Source organism: Grus americana, chromosome 3, assembly GCF_028858705.1.
Source record: "Grus americana isolate bGruAme1 chromosome 3, bGruAme1.mat, whole genome shotgun sequence".
NCBI classification, from domain to species: Eukaryota; Metazoa; Chordata; class Aves; order Gruiformes; family Gruidae; genus Grus; species Grus americana.
Genome location: NC_072854.1, coordinates 106,856,129 through 106,878,214, shown reverse-complemented (window position 1 = coordinate 106,878,214; position 22,086 = coordinate 106,856,129). Strand labels below are relative to the sequence as shown.

The window sequence follows — 22,086 nt, the reverse complement described above, 5'->3', positions numbered from 1 at the left end:
AGGGGACAGTCCAGATTATTATTTTTGCAACAGAATTAAGTGTTTCCTTTTAATCTACCTTTGCCTTCAGACAGCAGGTGAAGCGAAGGATGGTTCCCAACGCCATATGGCTGCTTAAAGAAGATATCCATGGCGTTTAATGGGGCCAGCTGGCAATTCATTTAAATTAGCAGAGAAAATGCCCCATGCCATTGTGCTGCCAAAAGTAATTAAGCGTGACAGCAAAACTGCATTCAATTAATCTTCCTTCTGGGATATATCCTGCTAAAGGGCACCTTACAGGAGATGAGGGCTGGACAGGCCCCACCAAGGTCAGTGGGTCTCTTCCCGTGTCCAACCTCGCTCCTGACAGACGTGGGTCTACCCACTCTTGGGGTCTTCCAGTGACAGAGAGGGCAGATCCTGCCATGCCACCTCTTCAGCATTTTGACCTTACTGGAGGGAAACCGTCTCCTAATTTCCACACAGATCTTTCCTGCTGTTATTTAAGTCTGTCTTAGGCTAAACTGCTGCCCTCTCACGTTTACTAGCCCACTGAACCTCTTCATTGCCAGCCCTGTCACGGTCCTCTGGACTCCCTCCAGGTTGCCCACATGAAGTACAGCCTCCAAAGCTGGCCACAAGCCTCGCTGCAGCTTTACGTGTGCCGAGAAAGGTGAGGGGACCAGTTAAGGTCCCACGGGCTCTGCTCCTACCCGCCTGGGCAGTGTTTGTTCCCTCCACAGCCACGTACTCCCGGGCAGCTCGTGACTCGCTGCAGCCACCACATCTTTTTCTGAGAAACAAGTTGTTCCCTAGCTTGTATTTATGCAGCTGATTAATGCCTCCTTACTGTCTTGGACTTGTCTCTACCAAGTAGCATTTTTTTAAAGACTATTTCTTCAATTTGCTCGATTCCAGACACTGCCCTCGCTGTGCCTGCCATCCTTGCAGCCGCCGGTGGTGTGGGGCTGGTAAGTCCCTTCTCCAATCCATCATCAAGCCATGAATGAAAATAGTGAAGGGAGCTGGATTCAGGAGGGACATTTCAACACATCTCTCCTTATCTCTTTCCAGTTCAGGAAAACGCGTTTAGAGAACAGCCAGGAGGGATGGCCGACCGCTGCCGCCACTCACAAAATGAATCTCTCTGCCACAGAGGAAATCAAGCCGGTCTGACACAGCTTGCTCTGGGCAAACCCAGGTTGACTTTGTTTCTTTTTATTTTTTAAATGTATGCAAGTCACTAGTTTGATCACTTCTTTCAGGAACTGAAGTATACCTGATTGGCCTGCAATTCTTCTCCTTTTCCCCTCACGAAAGACATTACCCCCATGCTCTCCCCTCAGAGAAGGCTCCCCCTTTTAACGGCTGAGAATTAGCACTAGAAGATGAAAAACCGCAACGAGCCTCCCCAACTCCCACCCCGCTCCGTACCAGCTCATGGCCAGGCAGGCCCTGATCCAGGGAGGAGGCACTCATCCCGCAGGGAAAGCCGGAGCGGATTCCCCACCTTTCTCCTCGCTGCTGCCCCCCATCAGTGTAGACACCACCTGCTGTGCCCTGCCTTTAGCCCATCAAAATCGCGCAGCACCCTCGCAGGGACGCGTGGAATTGGCCGTTTCAAGGCGAGGAAGACTAGAGGCGGACAGTAGTTTCATATTTTTTTTAACTATTTCCCACCTGCATGCAGATTCAAGTTGCAATGGCGTACCATTTCTGACTGTGCATCAAATTGTTTGCACACAAACAAAACCCTACCAAACCAAACTGGTTTGCACTGGTTGGTTTTTTTTTTTTTTAACATGAAAAACCAAACCACTTTGGGTCTGACAGGGCTGTTTGATCCAGCTGGGAGCAATTGATCACTTCTGTCTTTTTTTTGATTGAAAAATGAGTTTTTTTCTTTTATTCTCCATCAACAAGAGCTGCTTTATTTAGCCATTATTTTCTCTGCACGGTAAGTAAACTTAAAACCCAGTTATTTAATGAGACAGCAAGAAACTGCCAAGGGCTGCAACTTGTCAGATGATACATAGCTGGTTAACATAAGACACGTTGACTCCTCTTACCCTTCTCTGCTGCTACCAGAGGGGCCGGGATGAAATACTGGTGCTGTGGTCAGGGACCTTTTGGCCTGAGCATCCCCACCACACGCTGCTCACCCACCCTCTGCCTCCCAAACCGGTGGGGTCCAGCCAGGTGTGGGGAACAGCTTCAGGGCGATACTTCCAAGCTGTATGGTTTTCCCCAGCAACCAAACTGGAAAAGCAGTAAGAAGACCCTCCTGAGACCCAGCCCCTCTACCCAGAGGACATACACGAACAGGACTATGGAGAAAAGCAAGTCACGGTTTCAGCTGTAGCTTTTATCTGGACAGAAGATGCTTTCCTGCCTCCCCCCACAACTGCAGAACTGGGTCCTGCCAGCCAGCAAACCGCACCCAGAGGCTGTCCAGCAGAGGAATAGCAGAAGAGCATATGATTATGAACACGTAGTTATGGGATTACACACAAATTGGGCAGGTTCTTAAAGACACGTCACAGATGTACACCGACTCACAATTTATCCTCAGAAATAACTTGGGCTACCTCTGCTCTGTGGGTACATCCGAGAGGAAACTTGGCAGGTGGTTTGCAGGGAAAAATGAAGGGCAGCGCTGCCTTGGCCCTGAGGAAACCCTTTTGCTTCACTTATGTTCAGGTTTTTAATATCCATCATTTGGTCTGTGTGGGGATTGCCCTTAACTCAGCCTGTAAATTGAAGGTGACTCAGAAATAAGTAGGTGGTTTGGTGAGAGGGTTTAACCCCTGGGTTTGGCAGCTGAAGACATGCACTGGTTTCCTGCTGGTTTTTTTTTTCAGTTTCATCCATTTAATCTTTAGGCGGGTGCCTGGCAACTTCCTGAGATCCTCTCTCCTCCTCTGTCATGCACGCACAGATGACAAAGTGGAGTCCCTTCAAACCAAGAGGCAAAAGCTTCTGGGAAGATGTTCTTCAGGAGAAGCGCTCGCTTTGGGAACTGCCTGCCCTGCCAGCCTGAAGCATCTCAGACCTGTTTGGTTTGGGGCCATGCCCGCCAGCCTCTCCCAGCCCTTGGAAAGGGAGTGGGGTCTTGCAGACGCAATCAGCAGCGTGAGTTGCAAGGTGAGGCTGTCACCTTTATTCTCTGTGACATGCTACAGGTACAAAATGGAGTATCGCTTTGCATCAGTAAAAGTCTTTAGCAGATAAAGTTTCAGAGCTTGTATTCTAGATCAGTAATACATAGTTAACTAACTGAGTGATCTCAATTATATATATATATGTTTAAAAAAGGATTCCTCTCTTCTTCCCCTGGACTCATGTTTTGGAGGGTCCTTAAAGGGTGTAGGGGAAATCCTTCTAGGAATAGCTCAATAGTCCTGTTCAGCCTCAGAACTTGGTGTGAAACATGAAATAAAAGCCTTTGGGTAAATGGATTCTGGGGAGGAAGAGGGGGGTCTAGGAGAGTCCCCAGGGCTTTTCTGGGGACAGCGGGCCTCGCATGCTTCCTGGGAGCAGAACTGGCCTTGCTAGTAGGTCTTGCTAAACGGAGAGATGCAGCCGAAGTTGCGAGGGAGAAAGGGCCTTTTCGTTCAAACACGCACGCGGACGCTGCCGGGGCAGGAGGGGCTCCAGACAGCAGAAGTCACAGTGCTGGGGGGCCTCACCCCTTCCTGCACTTTTCATTTTATAAAGGGGAAAGGAAGTTCCTAACCCGTGTGGTGGGATGGGAGACTCTTCCAGATGTGTCATGGAGCACATCCCAACCGCCTCCCAGCAATTCCTCTGCCTACTCTGTTTCTCATGGACTTGCAGAGCCTATCCTGTGGCTCTTCATCCCTACGGCGCAGTCCGATGGCTTGCAGGGGCATTAGCTGGGACCCAGCAACACGGCCACGGAGGGGAAAAGTCAAGGGGGGGGAGTGAGCTGTACTTACTTGCGAGAATGACCATGTCCATCCCCCAAAATATACTCATAATCCAGCCAACCATCACGATCGCCGTCAGGATCTGAATCAGAGCAGCAGCAATGTTCAGCCAGAAGACGCAACACATGTGCCTGTCGGGGAGGTCGGTCCGGGCTCCGCACAGCACGGTGAAAGCAGATACAAATGTTCCTAGGGAGGGAGCAACAACAAAATGCCCGGTGAAAGCCACGGCTTCGTGCCAAATTCCTTCCCTTAGACTCACTTCTCATAGCATCCCACTTCTTGTGCTCCAGCTGAAAAGCTGGAAACACTTTACAAGAGGATAAATAGAGGCACAGCCACATCTCACTCGACCATGCTGCTGTCTCCTACTGAATTACACCAACAAATATACTTGAAAACCAGGACAGAAAAAACAGTCTTTGGGTTTTGGCTTCTTCACCCCCATACAACAGTAACCACTCGTGCACCGTAGGCAGTTTGCAAGGGAGTGCTGTGTGTCTGAGGAAATACCGGTCTACCTTTTGCTATTCACCAATACTGCTCTAGAAGGGGCATATTTTTTTTTTTCAAAAAAAAGGGGGATGCTAATGAGGCACCGCATCTTTGCATAACGCTTTACCCAGTTGCAAACTGTTACCTGAGAGCATGTTTTAACAAAGCGGAAGCAGCTAAACCAGAGCTGGAGCCAGGCGACCTGGTGTTGGCAGCCCTTGGCTCTGCTTGAGACCAACGTACAAAACTTGCAAACACCCTTCAGACTTCCTAAAATAATTCAGATGAAGGATCTCACTGATGTATGAAAATTAAAGCTGGCGGGGGGGGGGGGAAGCTACACCACAGCAGCCTTTACCAAGCATCTTGCTGAATTTTGCAGTTGATGTCCTGGGCCCATGGCTAGCTGAAACCCCCCAGCTCGGGGAAGCCTTGTCTGTCCCACAACCAACCTGCAGAAACACAGAGCACGGGCAAAGAGCAGGAGAAACTTTTTTCTGACCCCTATAATGTACGAGCCGTCGGCTGGGAGATTCAGTCACCTGATCTAAGTATGCATTTCAACACCTCTTCTCGTTATGATTTGTCTTTGGTTTTTAATATAAATATAGCTTTGCCAAGGTAGGTACAAAGTTGTGACGTGGATTTTACCGGATAGTGTAGTTCTGTGAAATGCCTTCCCTGATGTCTGGAATTAAAAATCCTGCAATATGATGTCAGTGATTTGCACAAAAAATGTCCTTTTCCCTTTCAAAGGATGGAAGCCTGCAAGCGACCCGTAAGATGTGAATGAATGAGCTCATCTCTGATGCACAGAAGTGCCTCGTTGAACTTGGGGGAAGGAGGGAGTCCCTTGTTTTGGCTGAAGGCAGGGAAGAAACACTTGGTTTACACCCCTCCCAAAGACCTCCCCAGACGGAGAGAGCAGAAGGATCTGGCTAGAAGCAAAATACCATTTTGTGCTGCATTGCCAGGGTGGTGGAAGAGATAATCTCCTCCGTCGCTGCCTCTTCTTCAGTGGGTCACAAGGAGAACAGGCAGTTAAGATGCTGACATGCTGGGGAAGGCTGGCTACAGCCTATTTTTAATCTCACCATCCTATGCAGGCTTCAACTCCAGCATCTTTCTAACACTCTGCCAGCTCCTAAAACCCCGCTCGTTTTCCTGCCGCTGGCTCGAGCCGATTTCATACTCCCACCCGCTCCCTTTGCTGGGTGCGGAGCAGCCGCGGAGCGGCACCACGGCGGAGGGGAGCGGGGGAGTGAGTGGTGCTGGGGGGTGGGAGGCAGCCCTATGGCAGAGCATCGCGGGCAGGGAGAGGGGCAGCATCTTCTCCCGTGTGAGAAATGCTCCCCGGGCTTCGTCCTCTGACTGCTCGGCTTTCACAGGCAGGGTTTCATGCCCTTACCCACCGAAACAAAAAGGTCTGCGCAGAGGAAAAGGGGAAATCATTCTAATCCCGTAGGATGTTGTGTAGATCTTCCCATTGCTTGTTAGAAGAAAGGCTGGTTTTCGCTCTGTGGCTTTGTCTTCCATGTCTTTTGTCCTCCATGTGGGATTATGTGAGATCTCTGCCCCGGTTCACCTACCTTTTTTTGCCTTCCACAGTTTCTCCAAAGCAGAAGGAAGCCTGGAATATTCCCCTGTGCTTCCTGAAACTGTTCTCTGCAAAGTTACACCACAGCACTCTCTGAGATTAAATATGGATTGAGGCAAGATCAGAGACTGGGTGTTTACGTTTTCCCATCAGGATGCGAAATCTTGCCAAATGGAAATGCATGTCTCTCTTTTAAATGAAACTCTTCCCCTCTCGCCTTACCTTTAACTCTTCCAAGATGTGTTACAAAAAAGGTCATAAATGAGCAATAATTCTTAAGCTACAGCTTCAAATCCTTCCAGTGAAGCTTTTAAGATTTTTACATCATTAGAGTGAGGTGCTGAATTAGCTAATTAATCCCCTAAACACCACAGTGACTAAGCTAATGTCTAGTCCCATTCCAAAGGGAATAAAGCAGACAAAGCAGGTGAGTGTCCCTCTCTGGACAGGGAATTGGTGCAGAAACTAGGATTAAAATCTCATGCACCTTGGCTTCTGATTCCCTCTTCAGGCCACTTGCCTACTCACAGGAGCCAATTAATTTGCCAATGCCGGTGCATTTTCTATATTAATTATGATTAGCTAATCTTTGGGAGGTTGTTGGCATTTTTAAATATAAGATTTGAGACATGCCAGCAGACGTAAGATGGAAGTATTTTTCCTCACATGCTTTAAAATGCAAAGCAGAAGAGCCTTAAATGCATTTGCCAAGGTAGACAATTTCCCCTTAAGAAGCCACCGTAGTTACACATCGCCGAATATGGAAGCATTTGCATCTGGAAGCAGAGAGATGGAGAGGAGGAGGAGGAAGGCAAGCAAGCAAGCAAGCTTTATCTGCTGATACTGCCTGGCTGCATCAGAGCTGGGGCACTGAACCATCTCCCTTCCTGACCAAGCGTTCAAGCGCTTGAATTCCTATAGCCTAGAAATCATAAACTTGGTATGCAAACTGCAGCTGGGATGTTGGCCAAATAAATCAGCTGTCCAAAAAGGTCTCAGGCTGTGAGTAGAACCAGCAAACACAAACTCCTAACTTTGCAAGCAGATGTAAACTAAAAGCCCCCACAGTTATGCCAGCATAACATGAGATAAATAAAGGATATGAAGCATTTCTTACATCTTCCCAATGAAAAATAGCCAAGCCGCAGTAAAATCCGGTATTATTCTAAATTGTGAATAAATGCAGCCTCTTTGGGGACAGAGGGGAGGTGGTGGAGAAAAGATGTCCTGTGCCACATAAGGAGCCTGTTAGTTCAGCCTGGTGGGGCATGGGGGCCCATTGCAGACACCCGGCCAAGCCATGCAGCCCGCTGGCACCCGGAGCCAGCAAGTACCAGGGGCCGGGCAGAGGGATGGGTGGGAGATGAGGTTGGCTCTTCTGGAGAAGCTGGGGGGCAGAGGGTGAAGGTGCCATGTGCAGCGAGGCTGGAAGGGGATGGGAAGCCAAGCTTGCTCTTTAAACTCATCTTGTCTCACTCGGGGTGGTGTCAGCCAGCTGGGGCACCACACACCATTTTCGGCAAGGCAAGAAAGCCTCCGGGAGCCCGTGTTTGCTTGTGCTGTCAGCAGAGTTGGGGTATTTTTAGATTACACCAGTAAATATGGAAGACTTTTTGTTTTCAACAGTTTTAACCCATTGAAGATGAAGGAGAAGTGTTATCTATAGGACAACACTATAAAGGGAGAGACAAAGGAAGGGATTTTGCCCTTTCTCTCCTCTCCAGTCCATTGCCATGCAGGATGAAGTCCCCTCTCCGGTGCATGCTGGCACCCTGGCAGCCATGGCGTTCCCACGAGCATTGCCTGCTGGTGCCTGGCCTCACAGAGTACACCAAAATAGCGGGAGAGGGATCGCTGGGTTTTTCTCTTAGAGGTAAAACTCACACCCTGGAAAGAGCTCTCCTGGTTTACTACTGGTTGGGGCACTCATCCAGGGTGGAAGAAGACATGAGGTCAAGCCCACGGCCTGTCCTGAGCAGTCTCCTCCATTTTATCTGAGTGCAGCAGTGACTGTGTTATGGGATATCTTAAGCTGCACGGGAGAAGATTTTCTCTCCTGTTTTTGCAGGAAAGCCTATCCTGGGCACTCCTGCAAGAGCTTCAGTCAGACGTGGAGCTTGGCACATTTCATGTGGAGGACCTGGCTGTGAGCAAACTTATGACGGCACCTTCCCAGAAACATCAGAGATGGGAGCCTGGTCAGAGCCAGGGTGTAAACGAGAGGGAGACGAGACACCATATATCCACAGGGGAAGCACAAGTCATTTGAGGACACAGGCAACTTGTTACTCGGCTTCCCACTGACTACCAGATGTCTGAAACTTCACAACAGAAAGCATCGATGCCGCAAGGAAATCACATGTGACGAGCTGCCCTGTTACAGGTGGAGAAACAGCAGATGCCCAAATTTTTGCAGTCAGGGGCAGCATGTGGAGCAGCTGCTGCTGGTCATGGTCCCTACCCTACAAAAGCCTGGAGCCAGGAAAAGGCTGGTAAACACCCCTTCTTCTTCCCACCAGCCTGGAGGTCATGTGAAATGTTCCCCATAGCACTGGGAGTAAATAAGGTGGTGGGATGGTGCCTCCTTTCCTGCTCCTGGATGGAAAAATGGGACTGTGTCATGACTCTGGAGCTGGAGCACAGGTGCAGGTAAGCACAGGCAAAGATGGGAAGGAGAGGGAAAGAAAATTTGTGGTGTCTGTGGGAACAAGGAAGGCTGTTGGATCAATGGTGGGAGATGTAGTTAATGAGTGTGTGTTTTGTGGGGATGAGATGGATCTGTGTAGCACTATTGTGTCAGGGGAGTGCTCTGTGTGGGGACATGTCTGATGCGCCTTTGAATTTCTAAGTAAAATGATTATTAGCTGTCATTAAACAGTGTTGGCAGGTATATGAGGCAGATGTTGTGGATGTGCTGAAAATTCATGAGGTGCACTGGCTCTTGCTCGTGTGAGTCAGAAAAACTGTGTGAGAAAGGTAATAATGTTAGAGTGGATGTGGTTATCTATTGGTCAAGACATCCTGGGCTCCTAAGTGTCATGAACTTGTTTTTGTACCATAGTTTTAACTTTAAGGAGTTGTTTCAGTTGTGGAGGCCTCTCATCCTTGGAATCAATCCATATGCTAACCTGTAGTCTTTTGGCTTATAATGAGGGAACAAGAGCTACTAAAGCTTGCCCAGGAAAGAGCCACAGCAGTGTCTGCTGATGCTGAAAACCCTCCTCCTCTGCTTAGGTGGGCAGAGCTGGGCTGTGGAAAGGACACTGCTAACAACACAATAAAATGAAGTTGCAAAGCATTAACGCTTGGGCTGACTATCTGCTGAAGTTTCTTAAAGCAGAGAATTGTTTGCATGTTTGCTTGAGAAAACAGATGCAGAGTCAACCTCCCTGGAGGTGTTCTGGCCAGTATGAGTTCTCACCAGTGTCCCCAGTCTCCACCTGGCTGCAGCTCATTAAGGCTTAGGCTGCCTCAGAGAGAACCTGCCAGCACAGGTGTACTGCCTACATCCTCTAAGAGTGCTTTCTTTCCAAGGTTACTGAAGCGCTCTGAACAGAAAAGGCTGGTTCAGAAGAACATTTGATATACCTGTGTGTGATCTACTGCGGCTCTTGCAGTTTGTGAGCACAGCGCTCTTGTCAGAGCCTCCACCGTGCCTCTTCTTCCCATGCCTTCCTCGGAGAGCTGTGATTGTGGGCAGGGGGCATGCAGTGGATCTCTCTGGTTTGCAGCAAAAGTGGGGTGTGAAGGCTGGAGGGTGCCCTCCTGAGGGAGCTAACATTTCTTGAGTACCTGGGCCTGGCTCTGTGGCCAGATGTGCTCCTTTGCCAGGAGGCATATTCCCATCCGGTTTCCTCAGAGGCACGCAAAGCAAGCAACAGAAGACACCAAGCCACTTGCAATTCAGCTCCCTTTGAAAATAGGCGCATGCAGTTACAGCCGCGCTCCTGGAGCAGAGCATCCAGCTGAAGTGTCTGTGGCCGCCTCGCACCGAGAAGCTTGGGAGTGCTGAAGAACTCGTGTTGCTACTATGGGTTGGGGCCAGCGCTTAGTCCAGGGTATGTCATGTACACAGCAATTTTTCACCCGTTAGCGGGTGCTGGACTAGTTTCCCTTGAAATATAAAGAACGTAGAGATGGCAAGACTGCAATGCAATGCTGCAGCATCAGCAAGGTTTAGGTGTCCCACAAAACTTTGACAACATGCAACCTGAATGTCAGTGGCATCCCCTACGTCCTTCCCCTTGTAGTTCATTTCAGCCATGGAAGTAAGGCAGGACTTGGTGCAATTACCTGGCTTTCTTCTAGAAATAATGGTGGTTTAGACCATCATCTTAAAAGCTTGGGGTTTAGGCTAAACTTTAATTAAAGAGCCATTGGCAAACTTTCTTTCCCCTTCCAGTATCCATACAGGCTAAAGCCTACCCCTGCCAAATACAGTGCAAGGGGGGTAGGGCAGATAGGTGGCTTCAATGATTTGAGGGGGAACAGGAGCAAGAGCGGTGGACAGCTTAGAAAACAGGAAGCTTGCTTGGTCCCAGGCAGCACCTCCTAGAATTGAAAATCTGAATCCCATGTGCACAGGCCAGGCATGACAAGCACTGCTGCAAGGGGGGGACATCAATGATGTGCAGACACCTGGGTGGCAAAGCAATTGCCTGCAAATGCCAGGTCCCACAGACAGCCGTGCGGGCAGGACCCAGGCAAGAACAGTGGGAGCTGAAGGGTGGGAGAGGGGGAAGAGAAAGGGAAGGAGGAGAGAGTGGAGGCAGCAAACGTGACAGAACCTAGATGTTGCCATGGAGAGTAGCTCATGAATTTTTCTCCGTGGCCTGCTATTAAAAATGCTTTGCTTAGCTTCTGCCAGCACGTTGTTTTTATTTTCCCCTTCCATATCGGAAGGACGTTCAAAGTGAATTCTGGCTCTGTCCTGTCCTTTTGGCCTTGCTACGGACAAAAATATACAGTGGCTTGACAAGTGAGAGCTGGTGCTTGCAATTCTTGTCTCCACAGGATCTGTTCCAACTCCCAAGTCTGCAGAAGGTGGGCTGTATCTAGGATTAGCTTTCTGGTTTCCCTACATACATGAAAAATGTCCAGCATGTCCCAAAGCTTTATATGCCCATGTCTGGTCACAACTGCTTCAGTACATAGCTGTAGCTCCAGGACTGAGCTAGAGCTCTGCATCTGTTTGTTATTAGTAGCTTTGTGTCATGTGGTCAGAACAGACTTGACAGTGTTTATGTAGCATCTACAGAAGACAGCCCACGTGCAAGTAAGATAGCACTGCCTTTGCATCAAAAATGAGATTTTTCTCATATTTAATGCTTTGGGAAAAGTTAACTCTTCTGAAAATGCAGAGCTTTTTAACACTAACTTCAAAACTTGACTGGAACAAACTTTCACAGACTTCGAAGGCTAAAAATACACAGCAAAATCTTAAATTACATGGGGGGGGGGTGCGCTGCATGAAGGTGAAGTGACTTACCAAAGTTTTAATTATACATAGGCATTATTTTTACTCTGCAGCATTGCAATCTTTTGAACACTTAAAAGCGGCCACACATAAATAGTGAGATGCCAGTACAGCCTGTTCCACTGCCAGACATTCCACAATCCTTGGGTGAAGTTTTCCCATCCAGTCCTATGGTTTAATTCTGTTGACTTGATGCTTAAGATTAAGGGTGTGCTTGAAGTGTTTGAGACTGGAGAACAACCACTGAATGGTGATGTGGGGCCTCACTGCATAATCCATAGTGACGGAGCAGACCTCAGACTTTTGCCAGGACTTGCTGCTGCTCAATTATTTTTGCAAGTTGTACCTGCCTGACTCCCAAACTGATTTCTTCCCTTTTTAAATAAAAGATGTGGTCCCAGAACTGCCACTGACATTCATGCTTTATATTAGTATGAACCACTGAGGAAAATTTTTAGTTTCCCAAAAGTAAAGGTGGGGGGGCATTACTAAACAGAAACTTAGATAGAAGAAAAGGGAAGGCTATACCAAACAATAGCTGCAGTCACCAGAAAATTAATTGCTTAAGATAAGTCCATCTACATCAGAAGTATCATCTTCTGCCCCATTTCCAAGATAACATGCCACAAAGAAATTCTTTGCCACTCAGGTCAACTCTTTGAACACAGCGCCAACCCGTTGCTTATTGCCAACTTCTTCCCAACGTAACGCTGGTATCTCACTAACAGTCATCTTCCCTTCCAACCTCTTCTGGCTCCTGTTTGGGTGGCTCGAGAATCCCTGGCTGTCCAAGTCGCAGCGTAGCCATTCACCACGCTGCCGACTGTGGTGGTATAGAGGGATGCTCTGCTGGATGTGAAGAAGTCATCCTTTGGCTCAGCGAGCTGTCGAGCAACACCTGCTTGGGCTCCACATAGACTTATCTGGCTTGTTCCTCGCCTGCATCTACACTGGTGTGGTTAAAGCTAATACGGGTCCCTGGTAGTGCTCTGCAGGTTGTAAGGTAGATGTTTGCTGTGAAGCAGGCCACAGGCTGCCGGCACATTACAGATGGAGAACAAGGAGCCAGGGAGACTAAATGACGTGTCCCTTGTTCTGCTGCTAGCCAGGGGTGCTGCTGTGGAAAGAACAAAGACACTGCAGCCTTGCTGCTGCCCAGTGCTTATTTTTTTTATTTGCTAATGGAATGAGGAGAGAATTTTAATTTGCATCCTTATTAAGTATGCCAGCATTGAGAGAAATGATATAATTGGAAGCCAATTCTAACAGCAAACATAAGGGATAACAAAAGGCACGACCACAGTTTACAGAATAGGGCACTTTGCTATAAGCTCATCTGCCCTAAGTGGACGCGTTCCTGCTGCTCTGTCATCTTTACCAGCAACTCAAAAGCTCTGTTTCATGGAAACAGCTCTAGTTGCTGGTTTTTCTCTGCCGTCTCCTGCCATGTGGAACTTTCTATATTCATGCTGTCTACTATTAAACCAGGTGCTTATTCCACCTCGCGCTCCCCTTTCTTCCCACCAGCTACCCAGAAACACCAGCTTGGGTGCTTTGCCATGGCTCTCCCAGTCCCAGGCGGTTCTGCATCCACCCGCTGCAGGAGCTGGGGATCCGAGGAGACAGAAACAACCTTCCACTAAAATATCTCTTATTTTTAAGACTATCATCTTGATTTCTGGAGGTGCTTCAGAATTGTGAATTAATTTTCTGTTTTCTTGATGTACACCCCGAAACAAACTTCAAGCCATTCTATTTTATACTATTGATACTGAAATAATCTGGATGTGGTTTTTCATTCAAACTTTATAAACCTGGAAGCTTAAAGAGCTGAATATCCAGAGACTCCACATTTCAGAGCAGCTGTGAAACCTGCAAGGAAAGCTTTTTGGCTTTCTGGTACCTCCAGTTCCTAAAGGCCCCTGGAAATAAGAGCTGCATTAACAGTGGAAAAATAATGAGGAAAAGGCCACGGATTCTTAAGAGCTTTCACAAAGGCTCTAGCCAATTATACAGTGATGAACTGAAGTTTATTCTTAATTGTCTGTACCAGGGAAAGCTCTTTCTTGTCTGGCACAGAGCAAGAAGCAGGAGTTCATGACCCTCCAGTCTCAACTTCTGCACTCATGTAAGGGCTCAGACAGGCACTTGGTGTTTTTCTGGGTGAAGCCAGATCAAATGCTTGCTTGTTTTCCTGCCTCTGTCCTCCCACAGGTTAATTAAGTGCCATTAGTGCCCATCTTGGGGTGCTCCAATTCAGCAGAAGGAAACCAGCAGGCTGCTGCGTGAGGACCTCTCCCCTTTCTCCTGCCCCGTCCATCTGCATTCAGCCAAGCAGCCGCAGTTCAAGGCGAGGTCTGGAGCTGTGTTGCATCCTCATCCGTCTTTCTGATCACTGCCTTATGACTAATTTAGCCCTTTGAAGCTACCTAACCGTGTTTGCTTGGCTCATGGAAGAATAGGTTAACTACTTCTAAGAGTCACTGAGTGGTGAATCTGAGCTTGCTGTGATACCCTGGAGTCCTTAACTGTGAAGACAAATCATGTTAATTAGGGACTACCATGACACAAGACAGAATTAATCTTATTAGAAAGTTAGATGGGGATGCAGAGCAATTAGAGGGTTTGCTACAGACCAAGACAGCTGAAATGGAAGCGTAATAAAGTGTCCCTGCCTCCAAAATCACCCCAAAGTACAAGCTATCTTTTTAAGTAGTACAGGAATGTAAAACAAAACTGTGACATAAATGTTCGGAGATCTGCAGTGATAAGCAGGAGATGGATAAAAAGATCTTTTTTAATCCAGAAAACTCAGTACATACATCTTATGAGCCAAAGCGTCTCAAGCAGGGACTTAAAGGGGACGTAATAGAGTTGCACTCCATAGCCCAGAGGTGCAGTGCTGCACCCAGGAGTCTGGAATATGATTTGGGAGACCAGAATTCAGTCCTGGCTTTACAGCTGCTTGCTAAATAATTCTGAAACTGTAACTTTATTCTTGTAGTGCTGGAGTAACATTATTAAGGTGTTGACTTCACTACTTTGTCTTTTCCTGGGACAACGACTATCTAAACAGACATTTACCATCTTGTACACACCTAACATGATGGGGCCACGTCCCTGTTGTTCTGTTCAGTGCTACCATAAGTCAGAGTGACCAGGTCGTGCTTTTACAGGACAGTTTTCACAAAAACACTATTATTTCTTAAATGAAAGGTGAAGCACTAACTGCTAAAGCCACTGCAAAGTTGCTGGTTTACTCATGTACATAACATCTGAAATACTTAGGAGATGATGCTGTACACTCTATGCTTGGCTTTGGTACCTTCAGGTGATTCAGATGGATAACAAACAAAAATCTCATTTCACAAGAGTTTACGTAAGGGAGAATATAAAGCTGTCTTATCCTATTCAGCAAAACCACAGGGAATGTTTTCTGCAGCTTAACTTGCACCCATTTTAAATGAAATTTCCCACACTAACATCCCTGAACAGCAGAGTCAAACACAACTGATTCTGTAGAAGAGTGGTGTGGGATGAGGGGGACAAGGATCAGCATGAGCTGGGCTGCACCCAACCCATGCTCTCTTTGGTGGGGAGGGCAGGTGCTGTAATTGTAGAGGTGAAGCACGTAGCCAGAGTGAGCCTTTACGCACGACCTGCTGCCTACAATCTTGCTCCTATGAGGAAGATGATCTGGAGTCTTCCAGAGCCTTTTTGGCTCCTCACGGAAATGTCCCAGGCAGACCAAGAAAAGCAAGTCTTTGCTGGTAGCAGAGAGATGAGCTGTGGTACCTCATGCCTGACATCAGCCCAGTGTGGGCTCCATAAATAGAGCAGGCTGGAGTGACCCACGACTTCACAGATTCTGTGAATATGAGCACCAGCCAAGACAAATGAATGCAGCCCAGCTAGCATACTTTTCTAAAAAGATGATTTCTTAGTAGGGTGATAAAATGTAGAGATTATGGAGGCTACTGCACTGTATCTGTGTCAGCAGGTATCCCATGACATTGTGGACAAGGACCTGAGCAACCTGCTCTAGTTTAACCCACTTGGAGGAAGGACTACATGACCTCCAGAAGTCTCTTCCAAGCTCAGCTATTCTATAATATTTCAGTAACTTTACCTACTCTATGCCAGGCTTAGCTGCTCTATCTGTTTCTTTTCCCAGAGCCGTGTCCTCTTGCCATTACACACCTAACAGCTCTTGAATGTAGAGCACTTTGTGGGGTTTTTTTTTTTTCAATTTATTTTTTAAGAGCTGTTCTGGTTCTGAAACATCAGGTGCAATTACTCTCACAGCAGTCAGTACACCCGAGCAGAAAGCATGCTTGTGAGTTGCTGATCATGCTGAAACAGCTGAACTTGAAGTCAACAGACCACCCCACTTTGGCGCTGACCCTCTGAGCACACACGTGCTCATATCAAACAGCTCAGCCAGCCTCTGAGGGGAGATGCCTTTGTACTAAGGGGAAATAACACTTCTATATAGAAATGTGGTCTTTCCTTAAAAGAAATATTGACTTTGATAAAATCAACATTTCTGCAGGGTTTAGTCCTCTTTTGTCCGAAAGCAAAGCTAAAGGAAACACCACAGCTTAGCTGAGCAGGTCAGAAACATAGGTAAATACTAGGTCCTGTCCAGGAGCTGGGTTATCCACAGTTAATGTCGCTTGGACAGCCAAGATGTGTCCAGCAAGGCCGGGGCCTCTGCACAGCCATGTAAGCAGGCTTGCAGGAGCTCACATGTGTCTTTCCATCTGAATGCCCTTGCACACCTCCATCTCTAGGAGTTCGTGCATTCCCAATTTGCAGGAAGTGGCATCCAATTTACACTTATTTCCATTACAGGACAGAGTTTCCCTTTATCAAATAATTTCCAATATCTGGCATCTCAGATGCCAGCATTAGATAAAAATGCATATGCATTTGTTTGTAGATATCACAAAGAACCAAGTTCCCAATATCATAATATAGCATGTAATTATTCTGAGTGAAATATGGAAAGTAATACCTCTATTATACAATGATTCAAGGACACTAATCTTCAGAGGTTAGAGATTTCTGTGGAGTGAGAAGTACCAGGGAATATGATATACAAAGAGAAACTGAAAATTATCATAGTTTCATCTTGCCTGTCATTCTTTTTTATAATTCTCATGTTGAATAGGTTACAATAAGGTTAGCGACAACAGTAAAATGTTTCAACTCTCCTATGCAAGACTGCTGGAAGCACATATCTATGTGTTAAAGGGTGCAGCTGAGCTGAGATTCAGACTTCTACACATCCTTTCCTGTCTCACTGATAAGCCATCAGATGGAGGGCAGAGGACCAACCCTGACACCCAGCACTGACGTTGCAACACAAGACCTCACAACCTCAACAAAGATACTGTTTCTCTAGTTCTGTATGGTCTCCAGTTTGACAAACCGGAATTCACTAGGGTTAGTTCTTACCTGGTTTTCCACGTTGGTTTTTAACCAGGGCTGATTTTCTGCAGCATACCAGTCCTGCAGAGGAAAGGGAATTCACATTTGCTACCTGCATGCCAGCGTGGTACGCCATGTATGAACACCACGAGATTCACCCTGTCCCAAAGAGCTCCTACTGCAGTTCTCGAATAGCCACAAAACTATGCCTGCCACATCTTCTTGGGAACTGGTGTTATGTACTGTCTCTCTCAAGAGCCTGTGGGTCTCTGGAGCAGCTTAAAAAGCTCCATAACCTCCAACCCACGGAGGACCACCATCTGCGCCTTGCGTGGCTCCCCCAATTCAGGACTCCAGAGCAAGTGGCAGGGAAAGCGGAGGTATGCATCTCCTTGGAAAAGAAGGGGTGGGCGTAGAGGGAACACATTTCTTGAAAGGGCAGGCTCAGCTGAGGGCCCATCCATCTAACCTTTATTCATTCCTCTGTTGTTCTTTTCCTTCTGCCAAAAAACACATCTAAATTGGGCCCAGATTCATCTCTGACATAAATCCATTGACTGCCACAGAGTTACACTGGGGATTAATTTGGCTCATCAGATCTAACCTGATCTTGGCAGCAATTCAGAAGTGCAAACAGCAGAAAAGGCAGTTCTTTAAATAATAGTAACAGGCCATAGCAAACGCTATATGCCTGCTGCTCTGTGTGAGGCTAATGAATCAAATCCAAATGTGAACTCGAACATGGCTAACGTAAATATGCATCCATGTAATTCAAGCAGAATTAGAAATTGTAGAAAATCAATCCTATGTGCATAGACACACTTTCCTAACTTTTCAGCAAATCTGCAAATACAGCAGCTGGTGGTGTTCTCCTTGCTCCCTAGGTAAGCAGGACCATGGTGCCTGGTGATCCTGGTTGGCTCTCCAGGCTCATCTTGTGCCTGGAAGCTGTACAGCTGGGAGACTAATTATCCAGCTCCTGTAACCTCGCAGCTTCTAGTAGACTGTGGTTTAAGCTCATTTCTGGCCTGGATTCACTGTGTCAGCATTCACGCTACGATGTGAATTCAGTTTATGGGACTGCACAGCTGAAACTAAGGTGAGAACTACACTGTACCCCACCACAGGAAATGGCCTCTTCTAAGTCTCCTACCTTAATAGAGTTGTGCCAGTGATGCAGCTCCACTTGTCTCTCCAAGCTACGCTAACCACCTTCCTCTCTCCCTTTGCCCTGTAAACGTTGCAACATTACCTCAATTTTCTCCTCTTTTACAAATGAGGCTTCTGTCCCCTCTGAAACTGTTCTCACAAAAGTCTGCAAAGACTCTTGGTGAGCGTCAGGACCTCTGCTCCACCTGCAGTATTTCTGGCTCCTAGCTGCTCTGGAGACCCTTAGGGGCTTTCTGCTCTTTGATATCTTGCCATCTGCCTTTTTTTCTCTCTCCTACCATGTCCTCAGCATTGCTCACTCTACCATCTCTTTCTTCCTATTTCAGAGGCACAGACTGAGCCTCTGCAATTCCCTCCCCCCTGTTTTCTGTTCCCTCCACACCATACCTTCTTTAAACTGCATCTGCACACGAGCCTTCGTGCGCCCTCTGCATCTCTATGCCAGTGACTCAAACTCCTGAATCGCTTTAGGACACTTCTCCCGCTTCTCCTTGTCCAGTCTTTTGGGTATCTCTCCTTGAACATCCTCGTCACTTGAAGACAGCAAAGTCAAACTCCATTTCCCTGCACAGTGAATATTTCTCACTGATGACACCACCAACCACCACCTTGCCATCAATCAGGCTTGCAAGTGAAGAGAAAAGGAGGAGAATCATGTATTTAATTCCTCCCTCTCCTCTTCCCATGCATTCAGGTCACCCCAAATACTATTCCTTTTTCTCTCTCACATCAACAAGTTCAATGCTTTTCTTTCCTTACGCTCACTTCAGTTGCTATAGCCTACTCTCTCGCCACAGCTCTCCTTCACACACCACATCAAATGCTTTCCACTCTAAGACGTGACTTTTGGAGCTGATGAACATCTGTTGCTGTTATCATTTATATATCCTGCAACACAAAACCCTTACCCTTGAATTAAGGATCTGTTGTACTTCCTGTGTGACACAAAGTAACTTGTTGCAACAATTTCTGTAATTAACAAATGTCCCCATCTGTATTAAGAATTTTAAAAGGCTAAATCAGTTAAATCATTCTTGTGTGATTTATTTTTTTTAAGACTAATGAATAGGTCAGATACTTTTCTTATGCATGTAGATACCTGCAGTTGTAACCACCAAAATTACAGAAAGCTATACTTCCTCCTGCCCAAAGTCAGTAAGTGGTGGCAGAGAGCAAGCTGTTCACTAAAAAACTGGTGAGTCCGTGCTTCCCCCCCTTAAAGCATGGGCTACTGTGTGCTCTCTGAAAGAGTGGACCACTGATATATTTCTATATACCATGATGTTCTCTTTCTACTTAGGAATTCCTTATTCTTCTATGCTAATCCCTACAGGTGCCTAAAGTGTATTTCTACAGTCATTAGAGCTTCCTACACTTAAGCATTAAATAACCCCAAATTTCTAGCTAAAATAATCCATTTTCTTCCATTTTAGTAATAATGTAGCATTTTTCTTCCCTCACATTTTACAAAATTTCTAGTACAGTATTGTACAAAAGCAACACTGACACATTAGAGCTATTCTGCCATCTTTTATTGTGCCTGCAATGGAAAAAAAAAAGGCATGTATTTTTAGCTGACTGTGCTACACAGAACAATCTGATAGCAAAAGCCCGTTATTGTCATTCAAAGGAACATTTGTTTAACCAGATGCATCATGAAAAATTACCTTAAATTTTACAATTAGTATTTTCTGGAGAAAAATGTCTGTTCCATGCAAAATCCAAAGATGTCAATGCATTAGGACCAAAGCAGCTGCATGTTATTGAACTTTCCTTGGAGACAGATTGGAACAGGACCACCAGCACTCTGGGACATCAGAGCCATCCACAGCAAACCATGTTTCTATCTCCGATACTAGGGTGACTAGAACAGTGCGGTAATCTAAGCAGAAGGGCTTACTGTAGTATCTCAAGTCTGCAATGATTACACCGTGCTCTACAAAGGGAACCACTGTCCTATGGCAGCTCCTTGCAGGAAAAGGCAATAGGAAGTTGGCACACAGGACAACATGGGAGAAAGGAAGTTCAGGTTCAAGAGCCACAGATTGAGCTCCTTTAATGAGAAGTTCCTAAAGGTCCTGCAGACTACTGGAGTTCTCACCCAGAAAGTATTCCTCATGTAGAAAAGGGATTTCTGCACACAGTAAAAAGCACTGGGTGCTGGTGTCTGGGCTGAGCAAAATCAGAATCATGGGTGGGCCTGGGGTGTAGATGGAGCAAACTAGCCTAAATATATGATTTGCAAAGCAGTGTGTGCTCAAGGCTGCAGAGCTCCCCTGGCAGTCCCTACTGTATTCCCCTGCAAGAAACTAGAGGCAGCCCAGGGCTCTCTAGAGATCTTTGCATTTACCTTTGCAACTTGCTCTGTACTCTTCTTGACTGCTGCAGAAGGCCCAAGTGTTTTGTGTCCAACACTCAGATCACCTTGTCCTTTCCAGAAAAAGCCTCAAAACCAACCTGTTCCTGCAGAGGTAGAATGAATACTGCTGCTAACGCTCCCCAGTAACTCTGTCCCTGCTTTTGGAGGGAACTAGGCAAACATGAGCTGCCATCAGGATTGGGTTTGGTCTTTTGGCTGAACGTTTGGAAAGTGGAACAATGCTTTGCACAAAACCCACCATGCCTCACCTGAGAGATGGCATGGCTGGCAGCACGATGTTTCAAGCCAATGCGTGTGCTAGCAGCTACGGGTCACATGGAACTAGCTCTTCTTTTTGCCCATCTGACAGAACACAAGACCAGATTTGGAGTGGGATGAGTGGGAAGAGGACTGGACAGAGTAAGACAGTGTGATCAAGTCCCCTCACTACTAATTGAACTAATACAGATCAAAATACACACAGAAGAAAGGTCAGTGAAAGGCTACTAAAACACAAGGCTGCAATTACAACTTGTGGGTTAGGAAGTGCCTAAGTCACAGAATACCGTAAGGAAGACAGGAGTATCAGGAGAAGGTGCTGGCACATTTGTTGACATGTTGGCTGGCTGTACAAAGCAGAACCTGGCTGCAGGAAAACTCAGTCTCACCATTGCTAGCTGAGTTGCAAATCATACTGCACTGTGTACGGGATCCATGTGAAAGCTCATTTCTAGATCTGGGATTAAGGCAATACAAGTCTATTGGAAAAATGCTTTTTATTTTCCAGTTAGTGAAGATTAACAGCTAAGCCAAACTGCTCAGCAGGGAGAGAACATGAACATAGTTCTTATCCTTCTCAAACATCTGGTCCTAAACTATTTATAATCCTTCAATATTTTTTAAAATATGCAAATAACTGCATATATTTTTCTACTTATTCTGTTTTGAATATACTGCCATCTCTCTCCTAATGTCCATACTGACCAACAGCAGCACTTCATCTAGTTCTCTTTATCTTAGCATTTTGGAAGTACTAACGATATCCCAGTGCGTGTCTGTGTAATTATGTATGCTAACGTTCTCTTCCTTCTGTTGAAGAACAAAAGGAAGGCAGAGAAGCTAAATTATGGACTCTTGAAAACACTTAGGCACCTAATTCCCACTGAAATCAAGGAATTCCAGGCTAAATCATGCCTGAGGCCACAGTGAAAGAGCTGTCAGGTTACTTGATCAAATTCTGGCTTTCCTAGTTTAGCCTCACTGCCCTCCAAGGCTTTTGGCTATAATAGGAGTAAAACATACAGATTAGGATTATGAGTATGTACCAGAAAATGACGATGCTACAGGGTACTAATATTTGTTTGAAGTCTCTTTCCTGTGTTAGGAAATAATGAATATTTCTTATAGGAAATAGTTAATATTTCTTCCTGTTTAAGCAGTGCTAATGACATGTACTGGATTTTATGACTTGAGGACAGCAAAACTGGTCCAACACCATACGATCAAGTGCTTATGCTGTGCAACTATACAAGGATTTACAGGCCAAAGAGGACCAGCTGTCAGGCAATTAATCTCTTCTTAGTATAGGTTATAAGCCCATATTGCACTCAATAGAAAGGAACAC

The 22,086-nt window shown here is 46.4% G+C and overlaps 1 protein-coding gene across 3 annotated transcripts in view; it reads right to left on the bottom strand.

Moving 5' to 3' along the window:
* STUM (stum, mechanosensory transduction mediator homolog) overlaps nt 1-22,086 on the bottom strand; it is a 49,974-nt gene that overhangs the window by 11,636 nt on the left and 16,252 nt on the right. For all 3 annotated transcript variants that reach the window (XM_054819818.1, XM_054819819.1, XM_054819820.1), the window contains exon 2: nt 3,942-4,121. In XM_054819818.1, the coding sequence (XP_054675793.1) occupies nt 3,942-4,121 (180 nt within the window). The remainder of the gene's footprint in view (nt 1-3,941; nt 4,122-22,086) is intronic.